Genomic DNA, 23762 nt, shown 5'->3' with positions numbered 1-23762 from the left:
GTATGCAGATAATAATAAGTATGCAGAGAAACAGGTTTACTACAGTCTGTAATTGTAGAACCACAAAGTGCTCTTGTAGGGACAATGAGTGTAGATGCAAGGTAGGTGTTCACCCACAAACACAACACAATACCCTCTGTGACATTATACTGGGGGCCCATGTTTTACGCTGCCCTAGTGCACCAAACACTGCAGTACATTTCAGCAGAACCTATTACTACTTTAAGTGCCATCTGGGTGCAGGAGTTCCATCACTGAGGGGATGTGTAAAATGTTTCATTATAACATTCCACCTAAGAAACTCCTCCAATCCCAGCAGGACTTTAGAGGCTGAATGAGCTGAAATAATGGGTTTCCATTCTAAAATTTTGCAAAAGTTATGCACAAAATATACATTTCAGCAGAAAAAATGCAAAATGAGTCATGTTTCCATCCACTACAGTTATGCAAAGAAACTTCAGATGACTTATATTCCCATGATCAGGGGCAGCATTGAAACCAGAAAGATGGAGAAATTTGAGTGGGTTTGAGGCCTCCTGCTGTCTCTTTATGGATGTGATGCACTTCAGAGACTCAGGGCAGGACAAGCAGTGGCCCTCCTAATGGGGGCCTAAATGTCCACAGCCCCCCGACAATGTCCACCAGAAAGTTCTGTAAGAGTGTAGTGCAGAACCACATATCAGTCCAGCTTTGGATTCAGCATTTCACAATGTCCAAAGCAACCTTTTAAAAGCTGTGTCTAGATTGGACTAAAGATCCTGCCTAATATGTAAGATACAGCCCAATTTGAAAGTGATAAATACAAATTCTGCGAGCTTACAGCATTTTTCATTCAGGGGTTTTATTTTTTTTCCCCATTATTCACAAAAATTCCAAAAGCTGTAAATGGAGACACTGGGGCCTTTATTGAGGAGAGTCACATAAACATATTGCTATTTCTGATGGATTGTGTGGCAGACCTGACATCAGATCCAACTGTAGCTCAACTCACTAAAATCCAACAGAAAATATATCATATGGATAATGTTCACATGTATGAAAATGAGTGGGCAGTAGCTTAAGGTGCCCCCAAATCCAGATCGAGAGATGTGTACCTGAACACCGCTTGTTTAATCTTTATACAACAACATGAAATAGAATCAGACATGCACCTCCATGCTCATTGCCCAACACTGGCTAGAGCAGGAGTATTCTGGTGTATGATACCCATGTGAAAACGATGTTTTCCCATTTTTATTTCCCATTTCAGAACAAATACAAGGACTAGTCTGGTTCTCTGGTCTTTTACACGACACATCACTGAGGACAATATAATATGTTGTACTGCATGACAGCACTTTATTTGAGGCTCTGTGCTCTCTCTGGAGCTTCTTTAGCTCCAAATGCCAATGCCTGTCGTCATGGTTCACACTGAAGAACCTACTCAGTTCCAGCTGGGAATTAATTTTTCAGGTTCAGGAACTGCTTTATGTTGATGGAAATATACTGACCAGTCCACAAAAGGGAACTGAACTAGTTCCATGTTGGTGGAAAAGGGCTAACAGTCTTTGCTGTGGGTTAGTGTTGCATGACAGTTCTAACAGTGGCTCCACCCACAGACCAGGATGATCTGGGTATACTGACTTTAATAACCAGAGTTTCAAAAATGGAATAGAAACTCAAGCGATATTTTAAAAGCATTCTGACAAACGGGATATCTTTTTTCGTCTTCTTCCCAATAGAGACAGAAAACAAACAAAAAGGATTTTCCCCCCCAGTATTTTATCTTATTTTTTAATACAAACTATTGACGGAACATATGCGTGGTGGGGAGTGGGGAGCTAATAGGAGACACGCTGATGAGGGCACATGTCCAAATATGTTAAAAACCCTTGAGCTACAGAAGTACAAATCCCCCAGCCAATGTGCAGTGTGGAGCAGGGGGACTGCATTCTCTGAAGTCATGGAGCTGCATCCATTACCTCAGGGATGAGCTGTCGCTAATGTGCTCTTAGAAATGTTCCACCATCTATTGTAGCGTCCCCAGATGAGTTGAAGCTGTTGAAGATATGTTTGGCCATAGAGTGTGCCATAAAGACGTCAGTGTTCTTGTGACTCTTACTGCTTTTCTTGAATGTGAGAGGCGGTAAGAGCCACACATACACACACTCTCTCTCCTGGGTGACCCAACCCTGCCCCTAATCTGTAGCGTCACCCTTCCCATTACATCAAAGCTATGTCCTCCGTGCTGTGTTTCCAGTCATGATGAAACACCGTCCGCTCCCAGGCTGCCTCCTTGTCGCTATCCTTCCACCTTGGAAATTAAAAAAAGGAAAACAGCAACAATACATCTTCCCAATTACCCGTCTACGACAACTCACCCCATGGCCCCGAGGGCACGGCCAACTTCCCCTCGCACCCGCAGGGACGAGCCTGACTTAGACACAGAGCCTACGTAAACAGCTTTCCCCGAACGCATCATTATCTCTGCCTCTATTCTCGTATTCTGCTCTCTACTCTCCTCCCTCGCCTCCGTTAGGCCGCCTGCGTCGTGACTTCTTCCCAGGGGCCCATTTCATCAGCTCCCTTTTACGTGTGTTAAACCTTTTGCGCCACTAAAGCCCTGGATGAAGTGAGCGCACCCCTGAGAAGAAGGTGGAGGTAAATTAGGGCCATTCCTGGCGTCATCCAAAGAAGAAGCACCGCAAATTTGCTCTTAATTGCCCAGTGCATTGCTAGAAATTGTCAAATGGGGTGCGTAACATGGCTCCAGTTATGAGCGAAGACACTCTGGAAATAAAATAAGGACACAGTGTTGAAGGTTTTCAGTGCACAAGGACTAGCTGTACCGGGCTTAGATGTAACACTGTATAAAAGCTAGCCTTTGCTGTGTGAAGGCGGTATTTAAAGGAGCATTAAGTAAAATGTATACTGTACTAAATAATAAAATGACCAGGGTGTGTCATCAGAAATTAAGGAAACATGCTAATTTGAAGCACTGGCATTTCTGCTGTTCCTGAGCCTACCTCTGTTTGTGTTTCAGACTGTGATTTTGCCCACGGTCCAATCTACAGTACAGTTTCCCAACCCTGGGTTGCCAGGTATGAAACACCATAACAGACAAACAGCAAATGAATAAAAATAATTTCAGATTCTACAGGACCTAAAAACCCTCTGGAACCTTCTAAACATCTCCATAACCAGAGATGGAGTAAAACAGGTGATCTGGACTCATGGCAATACTGGAGACAGTTTAGTGCCAAGCAGGATTGCATGACAAATGCAGAGTTGCCTATTTTTCTCCTGATCAGGTAAAAGCAAGATATTTGTATGGATAAAAGTTGTAAACTCTGTGGGTTGTGTGTTTTAAATGACAATAGTGAGGACTTCAAATAACACCAATATCAGCCTTATAAACTGACCTATTTAAGGTTATTTAATATTAAAATTGTGAATAAGAAGCAAACACCTGCTTCCTAAAATGACATATAAGGGGAAAAATCAATGAGGAAAAAAAAATAATACCAGTCTCTCCTGTACTGATACGTTTAAGGTGCAAATGGAAGGGGAAAAGTGAGACAAAATGCTGTGCACAACCATTTAAGGTATGAAATTCTTGTGCTTATTTGTGTATGTTCAGTTTCATGAACGTGGCAACCTGTGTGAGGAGAGGGGTAGACAACTTTCTCCATTGTTTCAAATTTGGATTGTGTAGTCATTAAACACTTGCTCTCAGTATTACAGATGGCACTTTAATCTGTGAGTACATACTTTCAAGTGATCACGAGGTGGCCACCACCAGGGCTGTGACTAAAATAAAGGAGTAGAGACCACTACTAATGGAAAGTTCCTACTACTTTAAGATGCACCCACTGCTTACACATGCTTCAAATGTGTATGTATAGCTTCTGTTGTGTCCAGAGAGTATTACTGCCACATGAGTACCACCGATTGGTGGTACTGGTGGTTTTACAACTGGTGGGCTACTATAGGGGGATATATGATCAAACTACTTTCCCCAAAAGTAAAACCAGACTGGTTTTACGTGCAAGACAGGGCTTGTCTGATGCAAGTCATAACTATCTGGAATCTGGTGAGAGGCACAGAGCTGTGTTTTTAGTGTGACATATTTTTGGCGGAGGCAGGTGAAGGAGGACGAAGGTGAACAACTGGAAAAACGTTTTTTCCGACCCGAGCCGCTCTGGTTTAATATGTTCCAGCGGGCTTTCTGCCGCTTCCTTTCGCTTCCTCATGCATCGCTGTCACTCCCCGGGGAAGAGGACGACCTGAGTGAGTATCAGAAATAGAGAGAGAGAGAGAGAGACACTGCATTTCAGAGCCTCAGAGGCATTAAGAGGGGAGCTGAGACAGGAAAGCTGTCCTCAGGGGCTGAGCAGTTGCTCTCTCCCCAACCTCTACTTTTGTTTTCTGTATTTCTCCTTCCTCTCTCCATTTTACGTGTCTCTCTCTATATATATATTTCTATCCAAAAATTTCATAAATGTTATGCACTATAAATAAATATTGGCAGAACAATTGCTAAATGAGTCATGTTTCCATCAACTACACATTTCCAAATAAACTTCAGACCTAGGCTCCTGTGATCAGAGGCTGCATCGCTACGAGCGAGATTTCTCTTTTTTCATTGATTGGAGTAATTTTTACAATCGTTTATATGTATATATATATACAATAAAAACGTTGACTTAATATGTATTTGTTGAGGCCTCTGGTAAATAGATTTGTTTTTAATGATTTGACGAAAAGTAAATAACTGCTGTGTGGTCTCTAACTTTTCACCGCCCTGTATATGTGTGCACTAAAATAAGAAACTCAGGTGTTTTTTATTTATTTATTTTTAAAATTAATTAATTGTTTTAAATATATGTATATACATTTTTCTTTTTGAAAATTTTGGGCCTTTTCAATTCCGGCTTTTTTATTTGCATTTTCATAATTCACGACTTGAGGGGTGGAAAACCCACTTCTGTCTCTTTTTCACCTCTCTATCTTTCTCTATCCTTTTCCGCTTTGTAAATCCCTCACCTCGTTTCAGGTCTTCTTACTCAGGATTTGCTCATTTTATTTTTCTCCTCTGTAACATCCTCTGTTCTTTCCCTCTCTCTCTCACATACTCACCCACTCACATTTTCCCCTCTGGATCTCTCCTCTCTTGTCCACTCTGTATCTCTACTTTCACATTCTTGCAATGAGAAGCATCAGAGCGCATGTATTATTTACCGCTGCTCAAAGAACTAGGGGAGGAAGGAAGAAAGAAAGAAAGAAAGAAAGAACCAGAGAAAAATGTGAGGGGACGTGGTACAGCTGACAGGTGATGATTCCATCACACACAGAGAGAGAGAGAAAGAAAGAGAGAGAGAGAGAGAGAGGCAACTGGGAAAATTAACACCCAAGGCGTTTCTGCTTACAGCTGTTAGAAATGTGTAAATGTAAACAAATGTTCCCAGTTGTGATTTCCTGTTATTATTATTTATTTTTCAAAATAGCAACAATGTTTCTGTTTGAATAAATTTGCCATTGTACATAGGTACACTATCAGACAAAAACCTTGTAACTCACTAAAAATGCTACCTTTAACTTTCTTTTACATCCTTAAACTTTTAGACTACCCACTTCCCCCATTCCTCCACTCACATTTTTTGAAGATTTTTCAGTGATGGCCTCAAAAAGTCCATGTTGATTTCCATTTACATAACCATCACATGTCAGTGAATAATAATATTAACAATGATTATTTTCTTTGTGTCAAATCTGTCATGGGGTTGTAAATCCATAAAATAGTAAGACCTCATTATACGGTCATTATACTCATTATATATGGTTTGGAAATGGCCGAACAAAAAATTTGTTCACATTGTTCTGTTCTGATCTTCTATTCCCCTACGTTAAATAAATAAATAAATAAATAAATAAATAAATAAATAAATAGCTAATCAGATAAATATTAATATGTGGATGTTTAATACCCATTCTCCATAAATGAACACAGTTCAGAAAAGGGTTCTATATGGTACCAAAATGGGTTCTTCTATTGTTACAATGTCAAGCTTGTTACAATAGAAGAACCGTATTTGGTGCCGTACAGAACTCTTTTCTAAAGGGTGCTGTTAGGATCCATCTAGCACATTCTCTATCAATATGAAGAACACCTTCACGATGAAAAGAACCATTTAATCATGCTAAATGTTCTTGGTTGGGGTTCTATATAGAACAAATTTTCTTTACAAAAGTCCCTTTGTAGAACCATCACTTGTGTGTGCATTAAACAAACATAATACAATTGTTATCATAGTTTTAAAAGAGAAAATACTGATATTTGTTGGTATGTTGGTCGCTTGCACAGCAATCTTGGTGATTCACATTCATAACACTCAGTTTGAAGTGTGCTTCTAAAGAAAAGTCTTCATCTGAAGGGCCAACTCGCCCTAACACTTTGCCCTACCCCTCTATCCCGACAAGAATTGAGACACCGTACCTCGAGGCAAAATGGAGGTCTAGGGCTAAGTGGTAGGGGCAAGAGGTGAAATAGGATTCAACCAAACACTCTGACAGACAGATAAGACACAGACACACACACACGCAGTTGGACAGACATTTTTTACTCAGGTATTTCTACAGTAACGTATACACAGATGAACAATTATATTGTAAATATCAATTAAATAGTTGTGTGTTTGTGTGTGTGTGAGAGAGAAAGACAGAGAGAGAGAGAGAAAGAGAGAGAGGGCAAAGTACCAGCAAACACCCCGTGTTAGATGTTACAGTAAACAGGTAGTGGCATGTAGTGTGACCTTGAATCAGTGAGCAGCCGAGGCTCTCGCTCTCTAACAATAGTCAAATGGCTCCGGGTCTTATAGTGGAGGAGGAGAAGAAATGCGGAGTCACTGGACTATTATGGTGTCTATCGATTTCAGAGAGAAAGGTGTAAGAGAAGCCTCTGGCGCCAGGTGCAGAATATGTGCACATTATTTTTTCCCAGGGATTTTGAATTATGACTGCTATGAGGCTGCGTCTCTGTCCAAGTCCAGATCAGTGCACGTATACAGATATGGCACTGCAGTTAATCCAGGTATTAGGATTCTAATACACTGTAAAGGCTCAAAATAAGGCTCAAAATAATCAGAAACATCTGCAGTGCCTTTGTTATCACATGGGACCATAAAGTCCTGGAAAAAAAAGTGCGTAAAAAGAAGTGGTTATCAAGACTTAATGACTAATTAGAGTAGAAACTTAAGGAATGCTTTCAATCCCAAAGCCCGGAGGATTTCAATAATCATCCACTTGGCTTTGGCAGAGAATTGAGGTCACATTTTTAACTCTCTGCCATGTCTGTCAAACAGCCATTGGGGATTTTTTTGCCTTTATCTCCCTCAGGCAGCGAGCACTGTCCCCAAAGCTGACCAAGGATCAGAAACCATAAATAAAAAGGCCCACAGGCTGGAATTAAAACAGCCAGAAACGTCACAAACTCTTCTGTAATAAAAAATAGTAACTGTCCTCAAAGGTCCGTTCACTGAAATCAAGTTCATTTTGTATGTAGATCTACTACAATGGCTTTAAGGGGACATAATGTTAAAATCGCTGGTTTGGAGCATATGCACATTGGTGCACTAGAGTCCACCAACTCTCACACTGTGAAACTAAATAACCCAATACATTTATTTTGTGGGCTGCCTAAATAAAAACACATGGGCTAAAACATGGAGGTTGCTAGAGGGGTGTTGTAGCCTTCCGTAAATGTTCTTTAGCCCTCCAATTATTTCAACAATGTTTCTTTGTCTCCAGATAGCCATTGGCTCTCAGTCTATATTGTTTTCTTGGCAGAATATATATGGTGTTGCCAACCGTCCTGTAAAATACGAAAACGTCTCATATTTGGACACAAATACTGCATTCTGTTTTGAACTGATACGGGACTCCTTTTGTTCTGTATTTTTGAGGTCACACTCTTATGGCGAAAGACAGAAACACGCAGCCCTCTCTCAGCCATAGCGAGGGGCAGATTCTCCATGGCTCCTAAACAGAGAACACGCTTTTCATTGGTCACAACCTTTATTTATCCAGTCAGCAGCCAGAGTTATCTGTCCATCATTCAGTGCTGCAGCCAATGAAGTCAAAGTCCCTCCAATAAGATTCTTTCATTTCAGATCTTATTGTAATTGCCATTGTTTAAAAAGGCTACTGAGAGACACTGATAGAATGATGGAATTTGGCTTAATAATTGTCTGACAACAAAATGTTTTATGTGATTTACTACAGTCGTAAAGGATTAACAAGTGCAAACCTGTCCCCCGGCCTCTGCATTCCTTATTTTGATTTCAGAAAGTTGGGAACCCTACGCACACGAGAAGGTGTGGTGAGTTTCCTGACAGTGAGTGTCATTTCAAGACAAAAATAAAGAAAAAACATTAATTCAATGCCTGTTAAAGCTTTAATTAACTAAACTTAAAAGCCACTGATGCAGTAGTTGAAATAGCGTTATGCAGCAGAGAAAACCTGATTATTGATGAACGTAAAATAAGTTGCTGAAAAAGCCAGTTAAAATGTAGGGTTTAGGGCAGACTGAATCGATGTGTATGTTCTTTCCTGATGTTTTGACTGTGTGTATGACTGTATATAATGAGTTAATAGTTTTGTTTTTCTACCTGTAGAATTTTTTTTAATTTGAAAATGCAGCAGCTACCTGTGGCTTTGCTTAATTTGTATCTCATCAAATAAATTTGCTGCTATGAGGCAATTTCCCCAGACCCCCTGGTTAAAGCTTAGCTCCCCTAATCATTAATCTCTAGTGACTGCCCTGGGCTAAAACAAGTTGTTCTGATTTTATGCTACTTCTTACATTGGGCATAGACACTTTAGAATTGCCCCACCTCTTAATATGAATATCTCCAATCACAGCGCAGGTTAAACAGAGCAAAAAATAAAAAATAAAAAAATGAGTGTAGAGAAATAAATGTACTAAATAAAAATGGAGAAGAATGAATACAGAGAGAAAACAGCTAAAATCCAGAGCCTCTGCTCCTCACTCCTCCCTCCTGGGTTCTTGCATTGAACTGAGCTGTGGCTTACTCTCATTTAAATAAATGCTGCTGTTTTTTGATCTTTGTAGTGTTTCGACCAAAGCCTGTAACAGACATTAAATTGGGACCCCAGAACTGTGTTAATTTACCTGAAAAATAAAAAGTGCCACACTTGCTTTGTCTAACATTCAGCCCTTAAAAGCTTATGTAACTGGGCAGTGTAAGCTCGTGTGCCCACTGCCCACAACCTGTCGAAAATCAGGGCTTTAAAAAAAATGCAAAATGAGTGCAGGTTATAGCTCATTAATGTAATGAGCAAATACTAAGGCTCTGCTGAAGGGGAGTCATGGGCTTCCACAGTTCTACTTTTTGCCCACCCCCTACACCCCACTTTAGCTCTGATAATGATGTGTTAGATTTTTTATTTTTTTTTTTTTGTTAACCTGGAGAACTGACAGGTGACTTTTCATAGTTTCTGGACCAAATTACTGAAAGTGTGTGTAGATAGCTTAATACAGTCCTATCTCTGCCTGCTAAATCACGTCCTTGGCAATGACCCTCATTAATTAAAGTTGCATAGGGTCAAACCTCATCACTGAATGAGTTTACACAACTTTAACACCCATTTTGGTGTTTAGCAGTTACATTTGTGGCCTATTTCTAATTAAATTTGATTGTATAACAGGTTAACAACATGGAAAAATGCTTGATTTGCAGTTAAAATGTTTAATATTACTTTGTAAAATATCATGACTCTAATAATATGTGCAGACATAAACACATGCTGCACCTACTCTGTGTTCTGTTGATAGACATATTACACAGTGCTTTTAGTTTATATGACTAATTGACTTACACAACCTAAAAATCCCCAACAAAACCACAAGTGCAGTAACACACTTTAAATCTATTTAGTTAAATATTCACACCACTCATCAAAGCATTATACTTATAAATCTTCTACCAATTATAAGTCTTCCGCCAATCAACAAGCTTTGTTAATTTGCCAATCTCTATTTTCCACTGCTTGTAGTTTAAACACAAAAACATTTGGACAGTAGAGGAAGCAGGGCACTTCCAGCTCAACTCCAGCTATAAACACAGCCATTGGCTCGCAATATATTGAATTCCATCATTTCATTATCTCCTGCCTTGTGTTAATGATATGCAAATAAAACCCTGGATCACTAGCACCTGATTTCATACACCGAAGCTGATTTATCCACTGCGCTCATATCCCTACTTGTTTCACACGAAATATCATGACTCTATTTTTTCCAATATCAACCTGTGGTCAATCTGTGCTTATTCCTAAGTAACTTGGATCGATAACTTAACATCACTCATAAATATATGCAAAAATAAACAAAACAGTCTCACTTTTCAGTAGGGCTTTCCTGAAAGCCATTTATGGAGTCATGGAGTTTCAACAGTGATATTCTGCAAATATTCAAAGCTTCTGACTATAAAGTGTTTTAGAAAATCCACGTCCGAAGCCCATCTGCCTTTAAAACCTCAATCTCCAGGCTACTTTCCCCAAAGGGTGCGGTGGCTCACAGTGCAATTTCATTCCCTGAACTTTTTTTTAAGGGCACAGTGTTTGCCCAGGTTAACCAGTGCTTCATGGAGGTGATCTAACTGGACGTGCGAAACTGTCACCACCAATCTTCGTTGTAAGTTGTTCAGTTTTCAAAGAGAAGAAATGTTAAGTTGTTTGGTTTCATTCGTAAAATGACTTTGACTTTAAAGAGCCTGAATGCAGATTGAGTTGGGGGTTTCCAGGAGTAATGCAGAGGCCTGTGTTTTTAGCTATTAGCACTGGAGATGCTGTTGTTCCTTCTCGTTGTGTTTGGCTTACTTTCCATCAAATGAAAAGTAAAACTGTATTACATCCCAAAAAAAAAACCAAAATTCATCCCAAAAAATAAATATCTGAATAGACAAACATTCGGGTCTAGTCATACTGTTCAGCCCTGTTGCAAACTACAACTGGAAATGTTGAAACTATAAAGTCACAAACATGTAGTGTTCTGTAGTCATATTTATGTGACTCCAAATCATGTTTCATTCCAATTTCTCAAACCCTTGAGGCTATTTATTTGCTTACAGATGTTCCCCATAGCTTGTATTGGCAATTAGACTAATATTTATTTTTATTAAAGCAATGCTAATACATATTATAAAAGAAGTAATGACATGCCTGAACTGTTCTTGCTGTCCATAAAACCAAAACAAAACTTGCCCAGAACCACTAGAGATTACATGAAATAATTCAGACGACCTTGCCAACTAAAGGCAGAGTGTGTTTTAAGACACATCTCACTCCAACCATGGATATCGACATGATATCAGTGAAGAATTTTCTGATTTTGAGCTGTGAAGGCCTAAATGAGTTGCAGGCATCATTAGACTTGATGGGACCCGAATGGACCACCAGGCTCCTGCCCTGAGCAAAGCAATCTAATAAAACGATGGGCCTTTGGTATTGATTACCTGTGGGCTGCTCAAGCCTGTGTGTAATGGAGAACGGAGGGATGGGAGGAAGATGGAGGAATGGAGTGGGGGTGTATTGTCTGATTTAGAGGCCAGTAGTCAATGGAAGATAATTGGTGCCAGGAGCAGCGTATGAAGCTGGGGTAAAGTTCAGCGATTAGGTGCCAAAGGCCAGTCGACCGTATTTAATTCTTTTGTTTCATGATGAAACGTTCTTATTGTTTGCTGGAGGTGGAGAGAGATGATTGGGAGACAGAGCCAGAGTGGAAAATCAAGATATTGCAAACAGTATCCATCATGCAGGAATCCTTGGACGCTTTGGTCTTTATTCAGGGGATTTTATTCAGGCCAATTTATTCAATGGAAATGAGATGCGCTGATCCCTGTTTCTTAACATTTGTTCCAAACATGTCTGAATCTGCCAAGCGCAATATTCTCGGCAGGTTCACAACTCTCGGGGCTCTTTTCTATTTGTATGCAACAGCAATTTTGCTGCGGCATGACCAAACCTCTCCAGTCTTTGATACAATAACGGGCTTCAAAGTACCGCCAGCATTTCAAAGAGCCAGACTACAAAAAAAAAAAAGAGAAAGGACTTAGAAACTGCTCTCAAAAAAAGAAAAGGAAAGCAAAGCAAAGGGAAGCCAAGAACGTGTGATGGACTTCAAGGAAGATTACGATGCCCCCTGGGGAAAATGCCCAACAAAAGTACTGCTTAGAGGGGCAAGAATGCATGCTGTATCAGGTTTGAGTGACAGTTGTGTCATGTGCTGCTCACAGCTGTGGTTCCCTATAGACACGGTTGGTCACACTCTTATTATTAGAATGATTGAAAGTCCTGATCTTTTTTGTGTGTACGCAGCATGCCTGCGGGTTAGCTGTAGGTCTGTAATAATTATAGTTCTGTGCAAGATACAAAAAAAACCTAAAAGCAATACTCTTGAAACCATTCATTCTATAGCAAGATAATGACTCTCAACACTCTGCTAAGAAGAGTAAGGTGTACATATATCTAAAAGAAGCTTCTTTTGTTCTAAGTACAATAGACGGGGCAAACCAATACCTCAGCATATAACTTATGATGCCTTATTAAGAGAGATTTAGAATGCTCTAAAGGGTTCATATGATTCCTGAGGTCATACCAGCAGTGGTTCTCAACACTGGCTCAGGAAATCTCCAGCAAATTTTAGGTTGACAGCATCCATGAATCAATAAGAGTGTGCAGTGTTTAGGTGAGAAAGAATTTTAGAACTTTCCATTGTTCTATTATAATGGTTTCCAGGCAAATCTGGCAAACAGGTTCATCATCCATCTTTAACTGCCAGAAAAAATGTACACAGGCATGGTGTGTTTAATTGGCCAGTTTTGAAGATATATAATTTTCCAACATATATATTTTCTAATATCATGGTTTATGCTCTATCTTATTACTGTTATACTAGCCTACACTGCTACATAATTACAGTTCTTGAAGAGTATTATATTATTATTCATTATAATTCTTCTTATATCTTATTCTTCTCCAGATTTCTGCAGTAAATACAGCATGAATTTCTAAACGTACAGACTTCATTTAAACTGTGTGACAGTGTGCTATGTTTATTTGAGGTTGTTCACAAAATAAACCTAAAGGAATGCTTTGAAATGTGTCTAAACATTTAACAAAATAATACATTCATCAAATTTACCAAAATTCACATGGTGAATGTTCAAGTTATTAGCATTTGTTTGGCACTATGTTAGGTACACAGTCAATGTTTTTTTTTTTTTTTTTAACACGGTCAGTGTAAACTCCTGTTTCAGAACAGACTTTTTTTTTTTCTTCTTAAACTGCGATAAAATTTGTCAGAGTTTTGGACCAAATCCATCAACAAAGTGTCCTTACCTAAATAACTTTAGTTAAGCGATTTGGGAAATATTGTTCAAGCTTTGGGCATTTTTTTAGTGAGTAAAATAAGCTGCTTCAGGGATTCCTTCATTCACTTTAATGAGAACTTAATATTACCAATTTCAAGCTAGACACATCACAATTTGCAGGATTGTAGACCCTATATGTCACGGGGGCGTGAGGAGTAGATTTTAAGGAGGCGGACACACTCGCTACAACACAGAATTTAATAAAGAGATAACAAAACAAACGAACTAGAGGAAAAACACGAAATAACAAGACTTAGAGACATAGGGAAAAAGCAGGAAACAATACTATAGGACTGGGGCATGAAACAGGCAGGAGACAGAACGAGAAACGAGAAACAAGCTAGAGAAACAAATACTACGATAACTATTGGGCAAGAGAAATGAGCAAGACAACAATACGTGAACAGCACGAAACTACAAATGACAAACAACAACGACGAAAACAAATGAACAAAATGACCGATACCAGGAAGTGAGGGAAGAGGGCTTAAATAACAGAACAAACTAGACACACCTGACACGGATAACAAGGGAAACGATGAGGAGGCGGAACAAAGGCGGGGCATGAACATAAAGAAAACAAAGCCATGTGCGGAGATAGGAAAACAACAAACAGACAGAGCCACATGGAAGAGGAAAACAAACCAGAAAGTGTCAAGATGTGACACTATACCTATACCCATGCTTGTGAACTTCCAAGTGATTATGTACATGGTTTATATACAGCATTGTTTAATAATAATAATAATAATAATAATAATAATAATAGTAATAATAATAATAATGTTAAACTTATATATCTCCTTTCACATACCAATGGATGCTTCACAATTGAAGATTTAAAAAAAAAAAATACTGGCCAGTAAGTAATTTTCCTTTATGTCTGTGACTGAAGTGTCTCTGCTGAATTCCACTCTTCTCTCAGTCCTCACTCTTCTTTATCCCTATCACTGCTGAGTCTTTAATGACTGACATGCATAAACACGTGCTTTTTGTCATTTCTTTTCAAGCACTATTCATTTTCTTCATGAAATCAAATCTAGTACTCAATAATATAATCAAATATACAGATGATATATAGTTAGCTGCAGCTAGCAACACAATTAGCATCATTCAGCTCCGAGTTTGCAATTTAAGATTCAGTGTCAGGATTTCTAAGAAGTATCAACCAATATTTTGCAGACTATCCACAGTAATGCAAAGACATTTTGATCAAACCTAGATAGAAAAGATTTATCAAAATCCACGAACAGACTTTGACCTCTAGACCTTTAAAATGCTTCTTCGCCACCATCCTCCACACTCAATCAATTGTCAAAAGAGTCTTGGTATTTAAAGGAATGCCTTTTAAAGGAATGCCTGCGATTGTGAGGAAGCTCAATTCTCTGGTTTGTTTATGTTCAAATTTAGAGTCAGCTCCATCGTCAGCAATAATAAGTCAATATTACCCACCTATAGAACATGCATAGAGCAACATCCTCATCTTGGCTCATGCTTTTTAACACTTGGAGGTCTCTTCTTTGTCTAATCACCTACAAAATGTAGTTTTACTGACATGAACGGACTGAGACACGTTTTTTTTTTTTTTTCTTTTACCCATTGACTGATACCATTGACTATAAACACATTAGATTGGTTTAAGTGTAAAAACTTTGTAGATGACCATATACCATCAGCCTAGGATGGAAGAAAGTGGGTTGGAGTCCCAATTCAGGAGAATGATGACATGGCATATTTTGAATAATAGAATGAAAACTGTACAGCTCCATAGTGGTATAAACACCCGTGTAGGTACTTGGAGCCGAGACAGTTGACCATTACCTCTCACACCGACACCGACCCTTTCTTCCACACCTCTTCATACAAACCCGCACCCCCACCCACATATGACCTGTGAAAAGACCCAGACGCTGACAAATGAGAAGGCAGCTCAAATCCCCCCAGCAGCTGATAGAAGTAAGCAATGAGAGTCTTGTGGTGGCTGTAAAGCCTCTGAACTCAGCAGATTTGAGAGGAGGTAATCCTGGTCCAGGTGACAGGATGACAAGACGTGCAGCGATGGAGGGAGCGTGAAATGTGTCGCTGTCAGCCGGCCAGCAGCCGAGCAGCTCTAAACACCCGCTATCCGTCTCAATAGCTATTTGTGCTTTTTAAATATAGCTCTGTCAGCTCAGGCAGCTCGGGACGATATTGTCCCCACTCTGGACAATTCAACTGCCCCATTTCAGCCACAAACACCATCCTCGGATTTTCAGAGCTATCGGTTACCGGTTATCCAGCATTGTAGAGAAACCTGAAGGGGATATCACAATATCAGTGTGTGTGTGAGTATATATATATATATAGTATGTAAATATATATATAGTAAGATTAGTCCTGGATAGCAAGCTACCTCCCTCTTATCACCACAGATTCCAAAGGTACTGAATGGAATTTCTGAGGAGAACACTTTACTATACTTTTACCTAAACTACTCGACTCAGATCTACTCGTATTGGCCCCTGGAACCTGGTTTGATTTCCATTTGCCCATGACATCTCAAATCACTGTCTCTAACAGGAACAGCTGGTTTTGGTATCCACAACAGTGATGTAACATTAAGCATTGTTTAGTCATTGTGTATTTGCATGTTGTGGTTGTTGTTGTTGCTGTTTGGGACTCAGTTCAGACAGATCAGTATGTTTTTCTCCTTCCTTGTTGCACTGTCCAGCTCTTGCTAAAATTTAGTCAGCCACCAATACAAGGAGCATCTGAACCTCTTCAAAAGACCACAGAGTAATTTTACGAGCTGCTGTTGTTAGTCAGATATATAAAAAAATGTAATATCTACCATAGCTTGGAGATTTAACGGATGGTTAGTTTGTGCTGGCTGTCTGCATTTTGTCATGTAGAGTGATGATTCTCACGGATCTATCAATGATCTGCCAGGTTTACACATCACAGTGTAGTCCCTATTCGGTTCCAGGAGTCAGCAAGTACCAAAAAAGGAACCAGTTTCAGGTACCAGGCACCAAATTTGCTTGACAAAAAGTAAAAAAAAAAAAAAAAACAGAGTAGAATCGTAGAGTAGAGTGGTGTAGATACCATGCAGTGGAAAAGCGGATGCTGGAATATTGCTTTGTGAGAAATTTCCATTTAATGCTAGTCTGTGGAAATTATACCAACTGTGTGTGTATCAAGAGCACTTCAGCTGAGGAAGGACGTAGCATTGTTGGTTCACTCTTACCAACCCCAATTTTTGATGCAAGTCAATGGGCTCAATCCCAGTGGCCCTTCGGACCCAAGCCCACCTCTCTAACCATTAGGCCATGGCTGTTCATACCAAACCCGACATGGGAAAAGTGTGAAAGGTACTACAGTCAGATACTGGAATGTCAACTACACTTAACTAAATGCAGTTGCTTGTGTCCACAGAGGAACCCTTTACTTCTTCTCTTGCTCACACACACACACACGCACACACAATAAGAGGTGCTGAATGCTGGTGAGTGCAATTATCCCTCTCTTTGGGGAGCCCATTCACACCTACCTATTGGAAGACCTTTTTCTGACACGCCGCAGAGGCAAAACAAACTCCACTGTACCTCAGTGTGCTTTTATCCTCACTTCTCTCTTCCATAGCTATTACAGCTGCTCCATCACTGAGTCGAGCGGGAACAACACACAGCTCTGTGAAGCCTCACAGCAGCTCACTAACCTAGGCTCTTGTTTTAAAGCAGAGCTGTAATGTCCACTCGAGGGGCCACGATGTTATAATAAGTGAGGAATAAGGCGACAAGGGAAAATGTGCTGCCTGAATGAGCAAGGAAGCTTTTAAAAGGAATCTGAAGCTCATTTTAATGGATTTTGTTAGCACAATATTCAATGGAGAAGGGCACCCAGGAGTCCAGTATCACCACATTCAATAGCCTGAAGGATTTATCAACTATTTTTTTTTATATCGACAATATTTTTAACTAGTGACGTTATTAAATAAATGATCATGTCCCATTGATGCGTGAGGGAATCTTATTTTATTTTCCTATAAGTCATTGCCATTATTTAACCACTACCTTTGTAAAAGCATTCTAATACATGGTAGAAATGGTAAACATTAATACCTAAATAAGTTAAAAAATTCATCGACAGTAATCGCCTGATTGCTGATCATCAACTGATTGCCTAAAATAAAACTGCTATAGATGTCCAACAAGTGCCCCCCATCTGTAATTCGAAATGGTCTGTACAACCAGCCACCATCCCAGGTAGATCATAATGATCGGAATTTATGTTATTTTATTTATTTAGCTTTTAATTTAATCAGGGATATCATTAAGATGTTCTTATTAAATGTAGATCTCAAGCTAAACCATTTGGGTTAGGGATGACCTAAAAGTAACAGCAGCAAAGAGGTTACAGAAAAATAAAATTATTCACCTCTAGGTGTCAAAACAATTCTAAACACTGGTCTGCTTGAGCTAACGCAGATCTAGCTCCCTGGACACAGGGGAACTCTGAAACTCTGAAACTTGAAAGGGACTACTCTGGCAACAGAACTCCAACCAGATAAAATAGGTTGGCCTTACCCTTAAGCAAGGAAATGCCTCGCAACCTATTGAAACAGAAAGTGGAAGACCAGAGCAGCCTGTGAATCAGGTAACTTTACTTAAGTGCAAGACTGCCCACCTCTGACCACTTGATGGTTGGCTCTTGAGATCGGGCATTCAGGCTCTGCATGGTACAATCATTCCCTCGCTTAAGGGCAAAGCCAACCAGTGTGTTTGAGTTCTGCGGAGTGTTAGGCATCCTCTCTCTGAAGTACAAGATCACATTGTTCATTGGTTTTGGAGTTTCTCTCAACAGAGGAGTACCCTTTGAGTTGGACTTTTAGATTTCCTCAATGTCTAGGGGGCTGTATCTAAGCATAGGGGGCTGTATCTAAGCATAGGGGGCTGTATCCCCATGACCTCCATAAAATTTTCATATTCTGTTTTCTTTTTTTTTTCTTGGCCAGAAGCTCAGGTTTTTACAACATCTGACATAATATTTCAGCGGCCAACATTTTTCAGGCATCCCAACTCTTCACCCATCATTTCCTTCACTGAAGCTGAACAATGAAATAACAATTCGGCTTGAATTTCCATCAGCAGATGGAATAGTAGGTGATAGTAGGATTGATCTTCCTTTGTTTACACCATGATAAATCCTTCTGCATGGATTCCCAGACCCGGATCGTTCCTAAATCTAGACTACAAAATGTCTGAGTGGTCTGTTATCATTTCTATTGTCACCCACCCGCAAGCCTGGCCTTACAACATGTCCAGGAGGGAGACCCTTGTATCTGCGAGTCTCACAGCGCAGCACAATGTGTAAGGAAAACGTCCTATTTCAGATATTAATTAATGACACAGATGAACTGTGCTCACCGCTGAGATTTGCTTGAGATAAACTGAAGTGAGGTGGCGGGAGGCAGCTCTGTAAAGTTGAATTAGCGTGCGATGGGGGAAAGTGGCAGAGAGAGCCCTCGGGTTCTGCTGAATTTGCTCGCTGAGTGACTCGTCCATCAAACTGGAGAGAGAAATTGTCAGAATTTAAAAAGCCTAATCAGTCATATCTCTGTCCCTCAGTGCACAGCTATTAAAAAAAGAGCTCGACGCATGAAAGCAGAGCTTAAAAAAAGCCATAATCTCCAGTAAAAGAGAGAGGGACCCGGCACAGACGCTGACTCACGGCTTTGATTGAGGAGAGCGATGGCTCGCTCGCCCGGCGCTGTCATTCTCCAGCTTCTGCTCTCAGACTCTGGATTTTCTTAGGTCTCACTTGGAAAAAGCCCTTTGTTAACGCTCCTCTTTTGAAGTGGGAGGACTTAGGGAAAAATGAATTACGCTAGCCTAATAGAAAGCACTTTCTTAGCAAAAAAATAATATCCATCAACAATGAAATGTCTGACATTCTCGAGGGGTGGTGCCTGACACGGGGATTTTGGGCATTTTGTGAATTTTGTAGCTTTCTGCAGAATCTTTTTATGCTGAACCTGGTGGTTTGCATTCAGGAAGAGGGCTCAGTGCTCTTATCTTCACATAGTCTCCAGTTAAAACTCTTTAATTAGTTTAAAGTACATTAATTCATTCATCTTCTGTAACCACTTCATCATAGTAAGGGTCACAGTGGGTCCAGAGCCTACCTGGAATGTTTAGGCACAGTTCAGTAACACACCCTGAACCGGACGCCAGTCCAACAAAGGGGATGTTGCACTCATCCAGTCACTCACACATTCACATCTGTCACAATGTCACATATTCACACAGTCACACAAACCCACACACATGCCCAGTCACTCACACACACTCACCCAATGGACAATTTCACACAATCACCCTGTCACGTATATCTATCGACAATTTTACATTCTCATCCTGTGTTAAGCACACACACATGCACACACACACACACACACAAGCCCCTGAGGAAGATTATATACTATCACTCATACACTCTCACCTGTGGACAATTTCACACACTCGCCAGGTCATTCACACACTTACATCTGTGGACCATTTCAAACACTCACCCAGTCACTCACACACTCATACCTGTGGACAATTTCAAAGACTCACCCAGTCACTAACACTCACACCTGTGGACAACTGCACACACTCACCTAGTCACTCACACACTCATACCTGTGGACAATTTCAAAGACTCATCCAGTCACTAACACTCACACCTGTGGACAACTGCACACACTCACCCAGTCACTCACACACTCATACCTGTGGACAATTTCAAAGACTCACCCAGTCACTAACACTCACACCTGTGGACAACTGCACACACTCACCCAGTCACTCACACACTCATACCTGTGGACAATTTCAAAGACTCACCCAGTCACTAACACTCACACCTGTGGACAACTGCACACACTCACCCAGTCACTCACACACTCATACCTGTGGACAATTTCAAACACTCACCCAGTCACTAACACTTACACCTGTAGACAATTTCATACACTCACCCAGTCACACACACACACACACACACACACACACACACATGGAGAACCACCATATATTTTGGCACTGGAGGAGGAAACCTGAGCACACAGCTCCATGATCTGTGTAACTCTTTGTGAGGAGTTTTCCCTGTGTCTGTGTGAGTGTCCTCTAGCTAATGATATACTTAAATGACTTTTTTGATTAAAAGTTACAGTTAATCAAGGGTCTTTAAATGTAAGCCTGGTCTGTATTACATGATTTATATTAGTAATTTTCTCTCCTTGCAATGTGTAGCCGGAACATATCTGCAACTGACAGTATCTTTCTGTCCTCTTCACTTACGCCATCTTACCTTAATTAGATGCAGATTACCTGTCATTCACTGTCATGCTCCACGTTCTGTGTGCAATTTTCAGCAGGTACATGTACTTACTCGGTTCAGCAGGTGTGTTTTTAAGCTGTGCAATAAAAAAAGTAACAGAACGATCCGCAGAACTGAACTCTGGCACCCACGCAAACGAGATGGAATGGAGCTTAACCACTTTAGCCCAGAGTGAACTGAAAGTCTAATTCTGCTGGAAACTTTTCCAGCAAGACCCAGTGACAAAAAACTAACTAATTAACTCTATATATAAACTTCAAGCAATATTTCACTCGGTTTATGGATAAACGCTGTCTTATTTGACTGTAATATCTTTCTGCCATTAGGTGAGCTTCTAAATGTCATTATACCTTTTATATAACCGAGGCGTCACAATTTGAATGTAATTGCCTGGCAGCAATATGAGCCGATGAATCTCTCTGTAGACACTCTCTTCCATCACAATAAGCCCACGTTATAAGCATCAGGGCTTAGCCTCGAGCAAGGAGCCTTCATAGCTCATCACTGAACTCCATCTGAAAGCCATGGGTTCCTTAAAAGAATTTCAAGTCAACAAAATGATGATTCCAGAGGATTTTCCAATGCACCATTCTATACCTGGCAATAAAATGTATTATACTCCTTTTTTGCAAGTGAATGCAGCTCTGGTGTCTTACTGTAACATCTGTGACATGCTTTGGTCAAAATACCGCAATGATCAAATAACATGTAGCTCTAGAATGCTACAAATTTGGTTGCACGTGCGAACTAATTGCTCAGTGGTATGACTAAAAAAAATCTGCAACCAGCCATTCGAGGGGGAAAAAATAAAAGGGTCCACGACTCTGAATTCTCGCGAACCCTGTGGTTCAACAACACATTAGGCCCATATTGTGGTCTAAACCAATCACAGATAGTGAAGGGTGGGGGGCTCACTACACTCAGACTCCATGAGACTGACCTACGGGAAGAGCAGTGAGGTAAATCTGTGATTGTTCTTCTCGAGGTTGGATTGTTAATAAATAATAGTCTACGAACACAGCTGCGGGAATATATTTAGAGGTGGAGTGCACTGTGCAGCACAGTACTGACACAGAACCAAACATTGAAGCAGAAAAGTGAAAAGGTAACATATACCGATGTTTTTACACTGTCTAGTACAGTCTAAAAGTTGCTTACTATTTAATTCCACCTTGACATAATTATTGCCAATAGCTACATTAAGTTATTCGACGTTTCAGTTCCAACTTAAATGCTGCCGCTATATTCAAACAGTCACACTAACACTGGCACCTTTAAGTTAAGCATTTACAGGTGCCTGGACAAAACTACTGCATCATTTAAGATGACATAAAGCCGCAAGCTGGAGTATAAACAACTACATTTGTTCTTTTTCTTCCATTCCACCTTAAGGACTGCAGCTGTTAAAGAATCTGATAAATGTTGACTTGGATGCTAGAGGGCTGATCCTAAGTTAATTATATTATAACTGTTTATTTATATATTGTTTTTTGAACAAATATTGTTTCTTTACACATCAGCACAGCTGTGTTGAATGTGACGCGGATGAAAATTAGGGTGCAACAAACTTTTGTGCTGGTGCACCTAAGAAAAAACGTCAGACGCACCAGTGTAACCAGTGCAACAAGTTATTTTTGAGCCCTGCATAGCAGCATAAGCGTCTTTGAGTTTTTGAAAATCGCTATATAAATATAATGCATTATTATTTTTATTATTGTTATGTCTACACAGCTCAGTTCAGCACCAGAGCCCAGGAGTATGGAGAAAGGCACATCACCACTAAGTTCTCTTATTTTTTTTCCTCCATTCTTGCTGTCTCCATAATCTAGCGCTGTGTTTGGTAAAAGTCAGATGAGAAGGTGGTAGCATTTTAAAGTCTTAGCACTTGACAAAGAAAGTTAATTTTCTCCCATGTTATTGATTTAGGCAGCCCACAAAATATTAAGTGTGTGCTATTGTTTCACAGTTAGGCTCCAGATGCCTAAATTAATGTGAACATGCATGCATGCACTGGACAAGTACTTTTTAATGAATTAATTTATTTTTAATGCTCAATTTAATACATATAAATGCATGTGTGTGTGTGTGTGTGTGTGTGTTCTTTTAAATATACATACATTCAGTAACAATCCAGAGAGGAGAAAATCCAAAGAAGGAAACACTATTCCCTAAAAATGTACACTGACCAAAATTGCGGTAGAGCTGAAGGATTGCTCTTTTAGGTGATGACTCTGGTTTAAAAAATCATTACATTATATTATACATGCTTTTAATGTATAATATTCCACACAGACCACTGCTGTAATTTAACAATAATCAATTGTAAATGGAAGCGGCCAGACATTTTCCTATTTTTCAAAAGGACTTTACTTTATTACAGTGTGGTTGCTTCATTTCCAACAACGCCCCATTTACACCGAGCTATGTAACTTAATACAACCTGATTCCTTTCTCCACTCCAGCACAGAATACGTGTAATTGATTGGCTTAGCAATGCAGAACGCTAAAAGAACATCTTAAGAGGATGTTGTCAGGAGGGCAATTACTGTTCTCTAGAGCAGGCTCCGGGGTTAATCACTATCAATATTGCAATCAAAAACCACCCAGTCATGAAGCCCGTTGCACCACAAATTGCTGGTTGGAAATGTCAATAGGCGGGTAATAAAAACCTCTGTACTCACCCCCACGCTGTCCTCATGTCTGTACTGCTTCCAGACCCGCCCGGTGTCGCTGTACAGAAGCATGAAAGCGCTGACCCAGTCATGGCTGCCGTAGCGACCTTGAGTGGCCACTGCGGTCACCTCCATGCGTGCCCGGAGATCCAGCTGCAGCCATGGGGACCTGTCCGTCAGCTGAGGGCTCCAGCCGCCTCCTCCTGGAAAGGTCAGTTTCAGAGCCAGTTATGAACAGATGTCTCTCAGATTGAGGGAAATGTTATCAGGCCTTAAGTGCGATTCTCCTTTGACTTGG

The 23762-nt window shown here is 40.1% G+C and overlaps 1 protein-coding gene across 1 annotated transcript in view; it reads right to left on the bottom strand.

The window, feature by feature from the left end:
* cntnap5a (contactin associated protein family member 5a) overlaps window positions 1-23762 on the bottom strand; it is a 181014-nt gene that overhangs the window by 102175 nt on the left and 55077 nt on the right. The window contains exon 3 of the mRNA XM_066685845.1: window positions 23474-23667. Within this exon, the coding sequence (XP_066541942.1) occupies window positions 23474-23667 (194 nt within the window). The remainder of the gene's footprint in view (window positions 1-23473; window positions 23668-23762) is intronic.

The sequence above is a fragment of the Hoplias malabaricus genome, chromosome 12, assembly GCF_029633855.1.
Source record: "Hoplias malabaricus isolate fHopMal1 chromosome 12, fHopMal1.hap1, whole genome shotgun sequence".
NCBI lineage: Eukaryota > Metazoa > Chordata > Actinopteri > Characiformes > Erythrinidae > Hoplias > Hoplias malabaricus.
This window is presented reverse-complemented; position numbering and strand designations above follow the sequence as displayed.